Below are 17229 nucleotides of genomic sequence, written 5' to 3'. Positions count from 1 at the left end.
GTGCTGCGGCCTCGGGGTAGGCTCCCCCACCCCCGCGTCATCCGTCGCTTTACAGTCGGTGTGGTTCTGTGTGGGACCCTCCCCAGTCTCTTCCCCCCCCACCCCCGCAACTGCAGACATCCCCCACTGCCGGGGGGAAGCTGAGGCACATCTGCTTCCGCACGGCTCCACCGCCCCAAACCGCCGCTCCCCGCCGTCGCCCCGGGCGTGATAAATAACTGCCCCGGGCCGATGGTTACCGACCCGAGCGAAAAAGTCAGCCTCGGGCACTGGGAAACTGGTTGGCGCCCACTACAGAGGCGGGGCCAGGCTGGGAGGAGGAAGCAGCCCTTGGGGGCATCTCCGCAGCCGAGGAACGACCCCCGCAGCAGAGCCCCGGCTGCATCGCCGTGCCGGACCGGAGCGGGTACGGGACACGGGGGAGGGGGTGTGCTTGTGGAACACCGGGAGGGGACACACAGGGTGGGGTGCAGAACACGTTGCGGGAAAGGGGCAGCGCTGGGAATGGGGGTGCGAGGTGCGGGGTGCGAGTGCCAGCTTTCCCGGGGCTCCGCTGGGGACACGGGGGCACAAAAGTCTCTCTGCACGGCAGGGGACATGCGGGTGAATGTTCTCCCCGGGGCCGTCTGCGGGACGCGCGTGTGCAGGGAGCTGCAAGGTCTTCCGGGCCCACGGGTGGGACGCGTGGGTGCGTGTCGTCCCAGGGTCGTGTGTGAGACGTGCGTGTGCACAGGTGCGCAAGGTCTCGTGGGACCACGAGTGGGACACGCGTGCTGAATGAGAGGTACAAGGTCTTCCAGGCCCGTGGAGGGGACATGTCCGTGCATGTTCTTCCAGGCCCCTGTGCAGGACACGTGTGCACAGGGGGTGCGGGGGGAAAGGCTGAGATCTTACGGGGCCATGGGTGGGACGTGTGGGTGCGTGTTCTCCCAGGCCCGTGGGTAGGACAGTCGCCATCACTGGAGGTTTTTAGGAGAAGACTTGACGGGGTACTTGGTGTTGTGGGTTAGTTGCTTGGGCGGTGTTGGATTGGTTGATGGGTTGGACGTGATGATCTTGAAGGTCCCTTCCAACCTGGTTTATTCTATGTATTCTATGACATGGGATACTTGCTCTCCCCAGCCCATACGGGCACAGTGTGGGGCTCTCACGCCTCTACCTTGGGAACCCCAGGTAGGATGGTGGGGCTGGCCTGGGCCAGCCATGCTGGAGGAGGGGAAGGTGGGTGCAGGCTGTGGTGGGTCTGATGCTGCACCTCTCCACCCTGCTGTTTCTCTTTCCAGGGCTTCCTCGCTGCACCCCAAAGCCCCACCTCCCACGCCAGAGGAAACATCTCTATCATCTCTGCCATCCTGCCGGGAACAGAGGCCAGCCTAACCTTCCTCCCCCAGCTTCCCAGGCACAGCAGAGACCTTGTAACCCTTTGGCTGCTGGTGCTGGCATAGGTGGACATCTCTTCGTCCTACCACTGGCACAGACAGACATCCTTTAGTCCTACCACAAGCCCTGGTACCTGGTGGGAAAGAAAGCCAAGGGGCCAGCAGGGTGACAACCATTTTTCAGAGCAATGGCCTCCTTTTGGTGCTGGAAGGTCAGTCGGAAGGGGAGTCTTCCCCCACCACCAGCCTCACAAGGGGCAGATTTGGGGATGCATGTTAAGCAGAATGGTCCCAAGCCCGGGGTGGAAGATGCTGTTCCCCAGCAGCCAGTGGTGGGGAACCCAGGGAAGAAGTTTGCCAAGTTCTGCTGGTGCCTGCGGCATAATCCCAGCCAGCATGGGTTTAGGAAGGGCAGGTCCTGCCTGACCAACCTGATCTTCTTCTATGATCAGGTGACTGCCTGGTGGATGTGCGCCAGGCTGTGGGTGTAGTCTACCTGGACCTCAGCAAGGCCTTTGACACTGTCCCCCACAGCAAACTCCTGGCCAAGCTGTCAGCCCATGGCTTGGATGGGAGCACACTGCGATGGGTTAGGAACTGGCTGGAGGGCCGAGCCCAGAGAGTGGTGGTGAATGGTGCCACATCCAGCTGGCAGCCAGTCACCAGTGGTGTGCCCCAAGGATCAGTGCTGGGCCCCATGCTCTTTAACATCTTTATTGATGATCTGGATGAGGGCATTGAGTCCATCATCAGTAAATTTGCTGACAACACCAAGCTGGGGGCAGGAGTTGATCTGCTGGAGGGTAGAGAGGCTCTGCAGAGGGACCTCGACAGGCTGGACAGATGGGCAGAGTCCAATGGCATGAGATTGAACACATCCAAGTGCCAGGTTCTGCACATTGGCCACAACAACCCCATGCAGAGCTACAGGCTGGGGTTAGAGTGGCTGGAGAGCGGCCAGGCAGAGAGGGACCTGGGGGTGCTGGTCGATGGTAGGCTGAACATGAGCCAGCAGTGTGCCCAGACAGCCAGGAGGGCCAATGGCATCCTGGTCTGCATCAAGAACAGTGTGGCCAGCAGGAGCAGGGAGGTCATTGTGCCCCTGTACACTGCACTGGTTAGGCCACACCTTGAGTTCTGTGTCCAGTTCTGGGCCCCTCAGTTTAGGAAGGATGTTGAGTTGCTGGAATGAGTCCAGAAAAGGTCAATGAAGTTGGTGAGGGGTTTGGAACACAAGCTCTATGAGGAGAGGCTGAGGGAGCTGGGGTTGCTTAGCCTGGAGAGGAGGAGACTTGGGGGAGACCTTCTTGCTCTCTACAACTACCTGAAGGGAGGTTGTAGCCAGGCATATGTTGGTCTCTTCTCCCAGGCAGCCAGTACCAGAACATGAGGACACAGTCTCAGGGGAGGTTCAGGCTGGATGTTAGGAAGAAGTTCTATACAGGGAGAGTGATTGCCCATTGGAATGGGCTGCCTGGGGAGGTGGTGGAGTCACTATCATTGGAGGTGTTCAGGAGGAGACTTGATGGGGTGCTTGGTGCCATGGGTTAGTTGATTAGGTGGTGTTGGATTGGTTGACGGGTTGGGCGCGATGATCCTGAAGGTCTCTTCCAACCTGGTTTATTCTGTTCTATTCTATTCTATTCTATAAGGCACAGTCAAAGGGCGGGAGCAAGCACCAGCAGGCTTCCCAAGGAGCTAAGAAGAGGGCCACTGGGATGCAGGAGCAGGCTGCCAACAGATGTGCCAAGCTGGAGGGGAAAGCGCAGGGGCTGCTGGTGGGGCCAAAGACCTGCCAAAACGCCACCCGAGATGGGGACACCCGGAAGGAAGAGCAGCTGGACCTGGAGACGGTGGTCGACGTCCACAGCATGGGCCTACACTCCAGGGAAGACGGTCAGGATGAACCAATCACCGGGCACAAAGCGTGGGATGGGGACCTGCCAAGGGGACGTGGTGTCCATGGCGATGAGGTGGTCCAGGCAGGCACCAGCAAGGATGAGGAGCAAAGGACCACTGGCTCACCCCAGAGCCTGGGGTTGCGGGTGAAGGACGAGGATGTTGCCACCATCCTGCGAGGGGATTGGCGGGACTATAACCCTCAGTCAGTAGAGGGAGGGTCTGGGGAAGAGCAGAGGAGGCAAGTGTGGGAGAAGCTGCAGCTCCTAGGAGAAGACATGGTAGAGTGGGAAGGGAGGTCCACAAAAGACCTGTCAGTCAGGCTGACGGAGGTGGCCCTGCAGACAAAAACCAAGGACTACCCTCTGGTGATGGGGAGAGAACGTGACCAGCAGCAGCAGGGAGTGGGGAGAGTCCAGGTGGGTGGCTCTGAGCAGGTGCATGCTTTGGTAGTCACCACACTGCAGCAGGACCTTGCTGTGGACCATGACAAGCCCACCTCTGGTGGCTTCATGTGCGAGAACAGTCAGCATGTCCCCACCATGCCAGAGCCATCCGAGGATGAGCAATTCTGGGAGGACTCTGATGATGAACTCCTGGAGCAGGGAGATCCATCAGATGTTCCTGTGCTGGTCCCCTATATCAGGGTGATGACGGTGAAGAATGAAGAGCACTGGCAGGAGGAATTCCCAGACATATGGGCACGATACGAGATGGACTGTGGGCTGGTATCTCAGGAGGTGGAGGTGAAAGTAAAGCCAGCGGGCTTCCAACCACAACCTCAACTTCCAGTAGCCATGGAAAACGTGGTGGCAGGCTTCCTGAAGGTCCTGCTGCGTGATGGTGTGGTGGTGAAAGGCCACTCGCCCTGCAACATCCCTTTAGATCCTGAGTACAAAGATGGCGGGAGGAAGTTTCGCCTGAAGCTGGACTGCAGAGCTATCAACAAGGCCAGCCCCAGGGTGGTGGAGCCGGTGAGGCTGAACACGATCGAGCTTGTCTCAACCCTCAGCCCCAAGAGCAAGTATTTCTCAGTGGTGGATCTATCCTGTGCTTCCTTCGCCATACCCTTAGCAGCAGGCTCCAGAGCCAGCTTTCCCTTCACCTTCCAGAACCAGCAGTACTTCTTCACTCGCCTGCCCCAGGGCTTCCACAGCACCCCCTCCATCATCCACCGGTGTGTGACTCAGATGTTGTCCCAGCTGGACCAAGGAGATAGGCCTTGGGTTTTCTGCTATATCGATGACATCCTCATCACTGGGCAAAGTCAAAAGGAAACCGAAGGCCGAACGAGGAGAGTCCTGAAGCTGATCCAAAAAACAGGCTTTAAGGCCAAGTTTGAGAAGGCACAGCTTGTCCAGCCCAAGGTGGACTACCTGGGGATGAGAATCGGGCCCGAGGGGCGAGAGATCCAGGAGAGAATGCTGGAGATGATCAGGAAAGCGCCCCGCCCGCAGGATGTCCGTGGTGTCCGCTCGCTGCTCGGGTGGCTCAGTTGGTTTCAGGATCACATCCCCAACTACTGGGAGCTGGCCTTGCCTCTCCACTCCCTCACCCTGAAGCAGGCCAGGTGGCAGTGGGGACCAGAGCAGCAAACGGCACTGCAGCACCTGAAACACGCCGTCGAGACTGCGCCTGCCCTGCACTTCCCAGATAAGTCTCAGCCCTTCGTTATCAAGTTAACAACCAGCAAAGAGGTGGTGGGAGCTGCCTTGCTGCAGGAGAATGAAGAGGGTCAACTGGTCCCGGTGAGATACAGCTCCCACATGCTGAAAGACCATAAGGACTTCTACAAGCCAGAGGAGAAAGGTTGCCTGGCAGCAGTCTGGGCCTTGCAGGAGTTTGAGACCCTCACAGGGTCAGCCCCCATCCTTATCCAGATGCCCCATTCTCCTTGGAGGTATCTCCTAAGGGGTGATGCATTGGGGTCCAATGGGAGCAGCCTGCACCAGACTCAGTGGACTCTGCTGCTGGTCAACGGAGGGGAAGTGGCAAGGGGACCCTGGCCTGAGTGGCAAGGCTCCTTCGTCCCTTCTGCTCCCCCACTACGTCAGCTGCCCTACTCCATCCCCAAGGCCAATGTGTGGTTCACTGCCAGTGAGAAGGGTCACTCGGTTGGCTTTGCTGCAGCCAACCTGGAGGAGCGCTGGCTGCTTGGGGTGGCCACGTGTGACTCAGTGCTAGATGCAGAGCTGGTGGCTCTCTGGCAGCTCCTGTGCCATCACCAATGCTCCTCACCCCTCTATTTGTACACTGGCTGTGAGTCCTTGGTGGAAAGGTTGGAAAGCCAGGAGGACTGGTGGGAGAGCGGATCAGGATTTAGCTCGGCGGGGGGTTTATGGCCAAGCATCCTACAGTGGGTCTACACCAACCCAGGGATGCTGCACATCAGGTGCGTGGAAGTGGACATGAGCAATGACGTAGAGGAGATGGAGTGGAAACTAAAAGTGGTCAGGAGGGCAAGGGCTATGTCACATAAGGCCACAGGCAGGCAGCAGTTTTGGGAGCCTTCCAAGCATGAGAAGCAAGAAATAATTGCTCAGTGTCACAGCTGGCAGCACGAGGAAGTGGAGGAGACCTTGGCAAGGGTGCAACAAGTTGTCTCCTGGGAAGGTGATCATGGGCAGGTGACCCACTGGGTGCAGAACTGCCTGGAATGTGCTGCACCTGGGGTGCTGTCCCAACGAGCAGAGGGGCCATGGTCACAGCTCCAGCTGGGCTATGTCAGTGGCCTTAGTGAGAGTGAGGAGGGATATCGCTCCCTCTTGGTGGTGGAGGATGGGATCTCAGGGTGGGTAGAAGCCTTCCCCATAGGGAAGAACATGATGGAGGAGATGGCTGGGGTGCTCTTCAGGAAGGTTTTTGCCCGGTATGGGACACCTTCTGTCATCTGTTTCCCTCATGTCCCACCCTTCCTCCAGAACGTTGCCATGATGGCAGTGTCTGGCATGGAGGCTCCATGGAACATCCTGCGGGCTGGGCAGGTGGGACCAGCCACGTCAGCCCTGCAGCAGCTGGCCCGAAGGGCCGGCAAGAGGTGGGTGAAGATGCTCCCTGTGATTGTGGCAGGGGTCAGGTCTGTATGGGCACAGGGAGAGGCGCTGGGCTCTTGCCAAGTGATTGGTGGCTTCCCCTTGCAGATGCGGTGGGGACGGGAGGCAGAGGATGGCCCCGAGGGCAATGTCCTCTCCTGGCTCCGCCAGCTTCAGGAGGACGGGTTTGGGTACAAACGGCAGATTGAAGCCATGCTGCCGAGGGGCTGCCCGGGGGAAGAGGCTCCATGGCCTTAGACCTTCCAGACCTCCATGAGATTGCTGCTGGTGTGGGATAACTGCCTGGCTTCCCGTGGGACAGGAATGCAAGCTGATTTAGTGCGCTTCAGGAGCAAGGTCGTTTACAACCAAGAGGAAGGTCCCTGCAGCTGGCCGGCCAAACGACTGAGGGAGGGAGTCTTGTGAGATAAGACAGCCCTGCTTCAGCTAAAACCGATGAAGCAAGGCTAAAGTGGCAAAGCAGCCAGCTTCAAACTCGATTTTGAAGGTGGAGTGCCCAGGCCAAAGGCCTTTGCTTGATGAACTGCAATTTTAACATGAAAGAGGATGCCTGTCAGTACAATACTGAGCCAAACAAAGTAGAAGTTAAACAGACCTGACTCTCTTACTCAGCTCCTCCCAAACCATGCTAAACATCACCTGGAAGGCAGAGCCAGCCAGGGCTAGGGCATTAAAAAACCTACGAGAGGAATATTCTGGGCAGTAGCAGCACCAGCAGTAGTTGGGGGGGTGAAAGGCTGGATTTAGCAGAGACAAGGGCAGTGGGCAGGCTGCTCTTCTTTTCCTCCACCCAAGACTGGGACATCTCTCTTGCTCAGAACTGCACAGGGGTCATCTCCTGCTGCCTTGCTGTACTTGGAGCTGTTGGCAAGCATTTGTGTCTCCGACTGTGTGGGATGTCACCAGGATGTGTTAAAGCTGAGCTCTCTGAGCAACTTATTCCAGAGTCTCACCATCCTGCTACTGAAGAGCTTCTTCCTCTAAACCTACTCTCCCTCAACTTAAACCCCTACCCCCTCGTCCTGTCACTTGAGACCCCTATGAAAAGTCCTTCTGCAGCCTTCCTGTAGGGATCCCTGCAGCTGTTGGAAAGCAGCTGCTCTTCTCCAGGCTGAACAACTCCAGCTTCCTCAGCCTGTCCTCACAGCAGAGGTGTCCAGCCCTTCAGTCATCTTTATGGCAGGACTGAGCAGCTTTTGGGTGGATCTGGGAGGCTTTTAGGACTGAGGGAGCTTCTAGGAAGGACTAAGGAGTTTTTAGGAAGGACTGGGGAACTTTTAGGTGGAACTGAGAAGCTTTTAGGGCTGAGGAGCTTTTAGGTAGATCTGAGAAGCTTTTAGGATTGAGGAGCTTTTAGGTAGACCTGAGAAGCTTTTAGGATTGAGGAGCTTTTAGGTAGATCTGAGAAGCTTTTAGGATTGAGGAGCTTTTAGGTAGATCTGAGAAGCTTTTAGGGCTGAGGAGCTTTTAGGTAGATCTGAGAAGTTTTTTAGGACTGAGAAACTTTTAGGTAGATCTGAGAAGTTTTTAGGACTGAGGAGCTTTTAGGTCTGAGAAGTTTTTAGGGCTGAGGAGCTTTTAGGTGGAACTGAGAAGCTTTTAGGGCTGAGGAGCTTTTAGGTGGAACTGAGAAGCTTTTAGGACTGAGGAACTTTTAGGTGGAACTGAGAAGCTTTCAGGACTGAGGAACTTCTAGGTAGATCTGAGAAGCTTTCAGGATTGAGGAGCTTTTAGGCAGGACTAACTCTCTGCTGCTGTGTTCAGAGACAGGGAGAGAAGCCTTGCTGGGTATACAGGTTTTGACTGGGATTAAGTTGCTTTTTCACAGCATCCAGCAGGGTGCTGGGATCTCCAGCTGTGGCCCCAACAGTGCTGTGAGTGGGGGGATGGTGTTTCCGTTCCCAGTCCTGCTAGCTTGGTGGAGCTGAGCCAGCTTTAGCTCAGGGCCGTGGGAGATGCTGAGCAATGGCCTTGGCAGTTTCTTTGTTTTCTTTCCCTCTTTTTCCACTTCTTCATTTATTAAACTCTTTTTATTTTTTGTGTCTTGAGCCATGACTTTTCTTGCATTTTGTCTTTGTTTCTGCACTGGGTTTGACTGGTGTGGAGTGACAATTCCTCATGGCAGCTCGTGGTTTGGATTTGGGACCCCAAGGAATCGCATCTTGGGGCTTAGCTTCTGGGAGTGGTGGCGGTTGTCCAACACTCAAGTCTCAACCCCTGTTAGTGACCTCCAGCTGATCTCCTGATGCTCCTCGTGGTCTTCAGGGGGTTGTGGGTCTATGTCCTTCTCCATCTCTCCTGATGGTTGTAGCTCTTCAAGCTCTTCTGCTACTTAAAATCCTGGAATCATTTCAGTTGGAAAAGATCCTGAAGATCATCAAGTCTGGAACCGTCCCAGATCAGGTTGGATGGGGCTCTGAGCAATCTGCTGTAGCTGAAGATATCCCTGCTCACTGCAGGGGAGTTGGCTCTTCCAACCCAAACCATGCTGTGGTTCTGTAAGTCCAGCTCTTCAACCAAATGATGAATACAATGGAGGGTGACCACAAGCCTTGTGGGTACACAGACACTGGGAACCTCAAGCTCTGGTCCATAAGGTGGTTGAAACCAGAAGGGCAGCAAGGTGGGATGCTCTTGGATGTTTAACAGGAGTTGATGTGGGGCAGCCACTTTCGTGTGGTATTGCCTCACTTGGGGACTCCCAAACAATGAGCTGCATTTGATGGCAGGATCCAGGGCACAGCAGGTAGCCCAGGGGCTGATGACTCAGGGGTCTCGAGGCAGGGACCCATATGCCATCCCAAGCAGAAGTATATTTAGAGCATCTGTGTTGAGCTGGTCAGCCCAAATGCTGAGTCAGCATGGGTACAGGAGAGCAGCTCCACTGCCAAGTTGGACATCTCTGGATTAGCTCCACCAACTATGAGTCATCAATAGGCTGAGCAGCAGGCAGCAGCTGCAAAGGATGAGGATGGTGGGAAGAAGACTTCAAGCACCATTGAACATCATCTGGTGGCCACCTTGTGAACCCTCAGAAGATGCCACGGGCTGAGGTATGGAGGGACACAACCCCTGAAGAGCATCACTCATGGGGCTGTGGGGGTTAAAACAGTATCATGATGGGTGTTGGTATGATGTGGTAGAGGAAGCTTGGGGAAAAGAGACCCCTAAAATGCACTGAGAAATGGCCAGGGGGGTGAGGAGAAGGCTCCAGGACCAAAAAGCACAGGATGGGGGTGTCTGAGAGCCACATCCAAGTGAGTTGGGGGTATGTAGGCACTGGAATGGGGAACACTGGAGAAATTCAACCAATATAACCCAGGCAGGGGCACATCTGGCCTGAAACAAGCAGGTGGTTGCTGTAGGAGTTGTGGAGGTCTGGCCAGATGGAGACATCCACCATGGTGGCCCAGAGATGGTCAGGGAACCCTTGGAGGAAGAGGGAGGCTGTAGTGGGAGGAAGGCTGCCCAGGAGCCCGGCCAGGTCTTGGCAGAGGGCAGCAGCAGCCCAACATGAAGCCTTGGTGGGGAAGGGGTCTCTGCAAGGAACCCCCTCAAATGTCCCCAGCTCCCATGGGACCCCTGTCCCATGTCTGAACTGGGACCACATCTCCAAAGCAGAAAACAGAAGACAAAGCACAATACCCTGAGACCCAGCCAGGATTCCAGAACCCAAACTACAGCACCCTGTGTCCCTGACCCAGTTCCAGAGGCCAGATCCAGGACCCTAAACTCATCTGCCTGGGGACTGACTTAGGACCCCAGACTCATCTCCTGTGTTCCTTACTCAGATCCATGGGCCCAAAGCAGGACCTCAGATCCATCTCCCCATGCCCTTGACCTAGATCCAGGGAACCGACTCAGCACCCCAGCCCCCATGTCTGTGACCCAGATCTGTGGGTCCAAAGCATGACCCCAGACCCATCCTCCCGTGTCCCTGCCCCAGACACATGCTCAAGCCCCCGGTCCTGACCCCAGTTGCTCATCTCCCCGAGCCAGCCTCCTGAGCCCTGATGCCCTTGGACGCATCTTCTCCAGAGCAGGACCCTCTCCTCCAGAACAAGACGTCCTTGCCCAGCCCCCAGGCTGCCCGAACACGGCCGAGTCAGGCTGGCACGGCCGGGGCTGGCGTCGGTCAGACATTTGGTACTCATTAGGGCTGGAGGGAAGGAGGGCGGGCGCGGGACCAGCCTTTCTTCTGCAGCACATTTCCCAGCGCCTCGCCTTTCGGTGGCCAGCGTCCAGCTCCCAGCCCCGGGAGGCTCTGCCGTCCCCCGGCCCCCAGCCCGCCGGTGCCAGTCGCCCATCCCCGCCTGGGCAGCGGCCATGGGGGAGCGGCCGGTCCTGGGGGCGCTTCACCACCCTGGCTGCTTCTGAAGGCTCCTCAGGAAGTTTTGGGAGCGGGGGGCCGGCGGCGGGGAGCAGCCTCGGCCATGCTGGCCACTTGCTGAAGCTTCGCCGGGAAGAGCCGTGCCGGGGCGGATGCGGGAGCTGGGGCGCTGAGGCCTGGACGGGGCAGGATTGCAGCCAGTGCCCCCCCGCTAGCCCGGGGGCTATGAGAGGTGAGTGGGGGTTGGAGCCGGGCTGGTGGCATGGGGGAGAAGAGGAGACGGCTGTGCAGGAGTGGGCGGTAGAGCCTGGGGGGCAGCCGGCACCCCCCGAATCCCACCGCATCCCTGCTCCCCACGGGCAGCATCACCCCGTACCTGGGGGCTGAGTCGGCTTCGGCCGTGACCAGGGACCCCCACATCGGGGCGGGGTGGGGGGTTAGAAAGGATCGGGGTGGGGTCCAGTCAGCTTGCTCAGTCCACCACTTGTTGATTTCCTGGGGCAGAAAAGCAGAATTTGGGGTGCAAAAAGCAAAGGGTTGTGCCGGGGAGGACCGAGGGAATCGCTGCCTCCTCTGTCCCTTGCCCTCAGCCCCTCTCCTGCCCCCCACCCACCTTTGCGGGGGGAGCCCGGGTTGTATAAAGCAGGGGATGTGGGTTCTGTGGTCGTTCCGGAGCAACTCCAGATGGAAAACCTCCTTCTGCTGGTGAGGAAGTCAGGGATGCCCTGGGCAGAGGGTGGCAGCAGGGGGAGGAGTGTGTGTGTGTGCTGTGGAGCATGGCACAGCTCCCAGGGAGCTCTGGGGAGCTCCGGGGAGCCAGGGAAGAAGACCTTGTGCCCCTGTCTCTAGATTCTTCAGGGTCAGATCCCGGTGCTGAGCTCATCCCCTGTGCTGGGGCCATGGGTAGGATCCAGCCCACCCTGTCAGGAACATCCCAGCTTGCCCTCCCACCAGAATGGGGTGGCACTAGGGGCTGGAAGGCAGGAGCTGTCATCTTCTCCACCACTTGCCTTTTGTTCCAGTTTCACCGACTTTACCCATGTTTATGGTCTTGGATTGAAAAGGTCCTGGCCAAGCCCTGTGGGAGCAGGGAGTGGTGCAGGTACATGTCCTCATGGGCTGGTGCCACTGGGCTTTGGCAAGCTGAGGGTGGCAGTGGTGGCTTTTCCGTGGGGATGGCAGGTTACAGTGTGTCCCTGGTGTCCCTGGGACCATTGCCATCCTCGGGGCCGGGAGCAGGAAAGGGCAGGCAGCTCAGGCCCCTCCCGTGTTGGCTTTCAGCAGACGAGCCAGCAGGAGGAGAAGAGGAGGAGATGCCGACCTTCAGCTACCGACCAAGTGGTAAGGACATCCCTTGGGGTGGGCTGGGGTCGTGGCAGGGCCTGATCCTTCCCTCTCTGCGCTCAGGCAGGGCACGGACCAGCTGCAGCCAGTGCCAGAAGAACATCTCTCTCCAGACAGCTGTTAAAGTCCTCTACATCATCTCCATCCTCCTCATCGTGGCTGTGACCGTGCTGGCTGCCTTGGGTGAGCATGGGCAGGGTTAGAAAATCCAGCACCTGCCCCCCTGGAGGACACTGGGGCTCCCCAGAAGCACCTTCAGCACCCAGGCATGGTGAGGAGCATCCAGCTCCTCCCAGCCAGCCCCTGGGATGCATATGGGACCCTGTGTGTGATGCCACCTCACGGGGGGATAGCTTTACCCCTATAGGCATGTCAGAAACCACCTCAGAGCACAGAGGTTCCACCCCCGTTACCTCCATGGGCAAGAAACAGTCTCCCAGGCTCAGGTGATGCCATACTCCCCAGGGCTGCACCCTGGAGATGCTAGTAGACCTGAAAGCCCCCAGGGATACCCACCCCATGGAGCCAGCACCCATCAGCCACCCAGGCTGGCTTTTCAAGTCCTGGCCACCTTCCTTACCAGGGAATGAGCCCAGTGTGGAGGACAGTCACATCTTGGCACCTGCCCACCTCCCTCAACTCCCACCTTTTCTCCACAGTATTCAAGAAGGTTGACTCCATCTCCAACAACATCAGCTCATCCCAAACCTATTATGAGAAGAAGATCACATCCATCCAGGAGGACCTTCAAGGGTTGGGTGAGTGGCTTGCACCTGAACCTGGAGGCCTTCTCAATGGACCACTGCTGCTGGGTGCTGAAGCATCCCCATTTCTGAGGTCCTGGGGCTCCCACAGAGCCACTTATCTCCCAGGATTTTGGCAGAAGGGTGACTGCATGACTCCCAAGGGTGGGGTGGGTGGGGTTGGGCTTTTTGGAGAGCTTGCTGTAGGGGGAGGCTGTAGGAGTAGGATGAGGGCGGGAGCTGGTGCAGGCTGGTCAGAGTTGTCCCAGCCATAGCTCTGTGGTGCCCATCTGCAGGGTCTGCAAGGACAGGCTATGGTGACTCTTTCCTGCAGTCTGCAGGAGGGTCACCAGGCCCACTGAGGGATGGAGTGAGGTAGCAGACCCCTCTGCCCTTGATTCAGATGAGAAGACCTCGGGGAACTGCTCCCTGTGCCATGAGACGGGACAGCTGGGCCAGGAGATCACCAAGCTGCAGGGCGAGCTGGAGGAGATCCAGAAGATGCTTTTGGTCCAAGAAATCCTGCTCGACCGGACCTCCCAGACCCACAACCAGCTCTCATCCACCAGCAACGAGATCACCAGCGAGGTGGACAGCTGCTCCTCCTCCGTCCAGCAGGTCAACAAAAGCTTGGGGCAGTTCTTGGCCCAGGTCGGGGGCTGGCAGGCGGTCACCTCCCGGCTGGACAGCTCCCTCAAGGGCTTGGCCCGGGAGCGCTACGACGTGCGAGCGGCCGTGCAGCAGATGAACTTCACCCTGGGGCAGACCTCTGACTGGATCCAGGCCACCCAGAGGAAGACGGAGGAGGAGACGCTGACGCTGCAGAAGCTGGTGAGCGAGTGGCAGAACTACACCCGGCTCTTCGGCGGGCTGAGGGCCACCTCCTCCAAGACCGGCGAGCTGCTGAGGAGCATCCAAGGCAGCGTGGGGGCGGCGGCCCGGCAGGTCAGCCAGAACTCGGAGAGCATGCACGACCTGGTGCTGCAGGTGATGGGGCTGCAGCTGCAGCTGGACAACGTCTCCTCCTTCCTGGACGACCACCAGGAGAACTTGAACGACCTGCGCTACCACAGCGGGCACGCGGAGAACCGCACGGCCGAGCGCTTCCAGAGCCTGGAGGGCCGCATGAGCTCCCACGAGGTGGAGATCGGCACCATCTTCGCCAACATCAACGCCACCGACAGCCACGTCCACAGCATGCTGCGCTACCTGGACGACGTGCGGCTCTCCTGCACCCTGGGCTTCCATGCCCACGCCGAGGAGCTCTACTACCTGAACCGCTCCCTGGGCTCCCTGCAGGGCACCACGGAGCTGCTGCGGGAGCGTTACAGCCTGCTCAGCGCCCGCCTGGACTTCGACCTCCGCAACCTCTCCGTGGTCATGGAGGAGATGAAGGCGGTGGACGTCCGGCACGGGAAGATGCTGCAGAACATCACTGTTTTGCGAGGTGAGGTGGTTGAGTCACCGGCCCTGGGTGCGTTTAGAGGTTGTTTGGATGTGGTGCTTGGGGAAAGGGCTTAAGGGTGAGCTTTGTAGAGTAGGGTTCTGGGTTGGGCTTGGTGATCCTGAGGGTCTTTTCCAACCTGAATGTTTCTGTGATTCTGCTGTGATCCCGGTGGGCATAGCCTCAGTCCTGCCTGGGCCAGGAATGTGTCCAGAGAAGGGCCACGAGGAAGAGCATGAGAGCTGGAGCACCTCTCCTGTGAAGACAGACTGAGAGAGCTGGGGCTGTTCAGTCTGGAGAAGAGAAGGCTCCAAGAAGACCTCCTTGTGGCCTTCCAGTATCTGAAGGGGGCTACAAGAAAGCTGGGGAGGGACTTTTGAGGGTGTCAGGGAGTGATAGGACCAGGGGGAATGGAACAGAACTAGAAATGGGTAGATTCAGATTGGATGTTAGGAAGAAGTTCTTCCCCAGGAAGGTGGTGAGACACTGGCACAGATTGCCCAGGGAGGTGGTGGAAGCCTTATCCCTGGAGGTTTTGAAGGCCAGGCTGGGTGTGGCTGTGAGCAACCTGATCTCCTGACCTAGTGTGAGGTTTCCCTGCCCATGGCAGGGGCGTTGGAACTGGCTGATCCTTGAGGTCCCTTCCAACCCTGGAAATTCCAGGATTCTATGTTGGGAAGGCAGTCTGGGGGCTGTTTATTGTGTGGCCGAGCGTGGTGAGATCTGGGCTCCTTGGGAGTATCCTGCACCATGAAGGACCCAAACCACGGATGCTGAGGCCAGCATGGTGTTGAGATGCACATAAAGGCACCCCAACATTTGCCCAAGGATGTAGAGGTATCTTGGGGATGGAGCTGCATGGACTCAGTGTGTGTGGGGACAGGAACAGTGGGGAGGTGACCATTGTCCTTCATTTGTCACTGATGCCAGTGACCTTTCTTGCTGGTCCTAGTAGAGGGAGTATGGCTGACCCTTAACTAGAGTGCACAAAGCTTCCCCCCGTGGCTTTAGTGGCTTGAGGACATCTCTGTCCACTCCGGGGAGCAGGGAGGACATCCCTGTCCACCCTGTTCCAGCTCTACAGAGCCCATGGGCACCTTGGCAGCTTCCCATTGTGCCATGGACCAGCAAGTGTGGAGCCTGTTGGTAACCACACCTGCATGGGCTCAGCTGATCCTGTTCTTAGCAAGGTCTGCAGGGCTGGGACATCTCCCTCTCTCCATGTTTTGGTGTCCTGTCCCTCCCACTGTCCCTGCATCCCATTCACCCCCTCCTCTCTCCCCCAGGTGTTCCAGGCCTCCCAGGCCCCCGTGGCATCAAGGGCGATGTGGGCGTCAAGGGCCCCCCAGGAACCGAAGGAGAGAAGGGTGACACAGGCAGCCTGGGCTCACCAGGACCCCAAGGACCACCGGGCCCCCCGGGACACCCCGGACCTCAGGGTGAAAGGGGACCCCTGGGCTTGAAAGGTTTCCCTGGCCTCAAGGGTGCCAAGGGCAGCTTTGGGCAGTCTGGCTCCCGGGGACAGGGAGGACCCAAGGGAGACTCCGGTCCCCCAGGACCAGCAGGGGGGCCAGGGCCATTGGGACCCCCTGGCCCACAGGGCAAGCCAGGACTCCCTGGGACCCCTGGGGCTGTGGGGCAGGCTGGCCCCATGGGGCCCAAGGGAGACCCCGGATTACGAGGCCCCCCAGGGCTACCGGGTCCCCCTGGCCCCCCAGGACAGTAACCCAGTCTGCTGCCAGCCAGGCTATCAGGGCAGTGGGGACAAACTGGGGTCCCCACTGCCTCTCCTTTGGACCCCCCCACCGCATCCTCCACAGGGCTGAGCCTTGCAGGATGGGGGGGCAGAGGGGTCCCTGTGTGTGTATTGCCCCCACCCTAGGGCAAGGGTTTGGGGCCGGTCCCCAGCTCTCAGGGATGCTGCCAGCTCCAGGGTGGGGGGTCCCTGTGGGATGGGGTGCAGCTGGTTTGTGCCCTTTCCCCCCTCTGGCCATGTCTGTCCCCCCCCAGCCCTGCGCTGTCCCCCACCATGTACTCCTGGCACAATAAAGCTCTATGGGAACAGGCAGCTCCTGAACTTGGGGACACTGGGGTGGGGGCACAGGGGTGCACCAGAGGAGGATTCACAGCCAGTGGTGGGGTGCATGCTTGCAGAGGACACCAAGCTGAGTGGAGTGGTTGACATGCCTGAAGGACAGGATCCATCCAGGTGGACCTGGACAAGCTGGAGCAGCGGGCCCATGTGAATCTCATGAGGTTCAGCAAGGCCCAGGGCAAGGTCCCACAACTGGGTTGGGGCAACCCCCAGTACCAATCCAGGGTGGAGGATGAAGGGATGGAGAGCAGCCCTGTGGAGAAGGACTTGGGGGTACTGGTGGGTGAAAAGCTGGACTTGAGCCAGCAACGTGCACTCACAGCACAGAAGCCAACTGCATCCTGGGCTGTGTCCAAAGCAGTGTGGCCAGCAGGTCAAGGGAGGGGATTCTGCCCCTCTGCTATGGCGAGACTCCACTTGCAGTGCTGCGTCCAGCTTCGGGGTGCTCAGCACAGGAGAGAACTGGACCTGTTGGAGCAGGTCCAGAGGAAGAGGCCACAACGCTGATGTGAGGTTTGGAACCCCTCTGCTGTGAGGACAGGCTGAGAGAGTTTGGGTTGTTCATCCTGGAGAAGAGAAGGCTCCAGGGAGACCTTTTTGCACTCTTTCAGTGCTGGAATGGACCCCAGAGGAAAGCTGGAGAGGGACTTTTCACAAGGGTGTAGAATGGTAGGACAAGGCGGGACATTTAAGGAGGGGATATTGAGATTAGATGTAAAGAGCTGGGGTTGCTTAGCCTGCAGAAGAGGAGGCTCAGGAGAGACCTTGTTGCTGTCTACAACTACCTGAAGGGAGGTTGTAGCCAGGTGGGGGTTGGCCTCTTCTCCCAGGCAACCAGCACCAGAACAAGAGGACACAGTCTCAAGCTGTGCCAGGGGAGGTTTAGGCTGGATGTTAGGATGAAATTCTTCACAGCAAGAGAGGTTGGCCATTGGGATGTGC

The 17229-nt window shown here is 58.2% G+C and overlaps 1 protein-coding gene across 1 annotated transcript; it reads left to right on the top strand.

Moving 5' to 3' along the window:
- The first annotated feature begins 10469 nt into the window (after positions 1-10469).
- Positions 10470-16968, top strand: SCARA3 (scavenger receptor class A member 3). Its single transcript, XM_054179775.1, has 6 exons — positions 10470-10893; positions 11943-12002; positions 12069-12188; positions 12665-12763; positions 13152-14195; positions 15479-16968. The coding sequence occupies exons 1-6, from the start codon at positions 10887-10889 to the stop codon at positions 15916-15918; spliced, it is 1770 nt and encodes a 589-aa protein (XP_054035750.1). The 5' UTR covers positions 10470-10886; the 3' UTR covers positions 15919-16968.
- Positions 16969-17229: the final 261 nt, after the last annotated feature.

This window comes from Dryobates pubescens, chromosome 3 (genome assembly GCF_014839835.1).
Source record: "Dryobates pubescens isolate bDryPub1 chromosome 3, bDryPub1.pri, whole genome shotgun sequence".
NCBI classification, from domain to species: Eukaryota; Metazoa; Chordata; class Aves; order Piciformes; family Picidae; genus Dryobates; species Dryobates pubescens.
The sequence above is the reverse complement of the archived record's forward strand: the minus strand, read 5'-3'. Positions and strand labels throughout refer to the sequence as shown.

Bases quoted from the DNA above. Each gene is read 5' to 3' on its own strand.
- SCARA3 (XM_054179775.1), top strand. The intron at 12,003-12,068 runs GTAAGGACATCC...CTCTGCGCTCAG, and splicing joins CTTCAGCTACCGACCAAGTG to GCAGGGCACGGACCAGCTGC. The intron at 14,196-15,478 runs GTGAGGTGGTTG...TCTCTCCCCCAG, and splicing joins GAACATCACTGTTTTGCGAG to GTGTTCCAGGCCTCCCAGGC.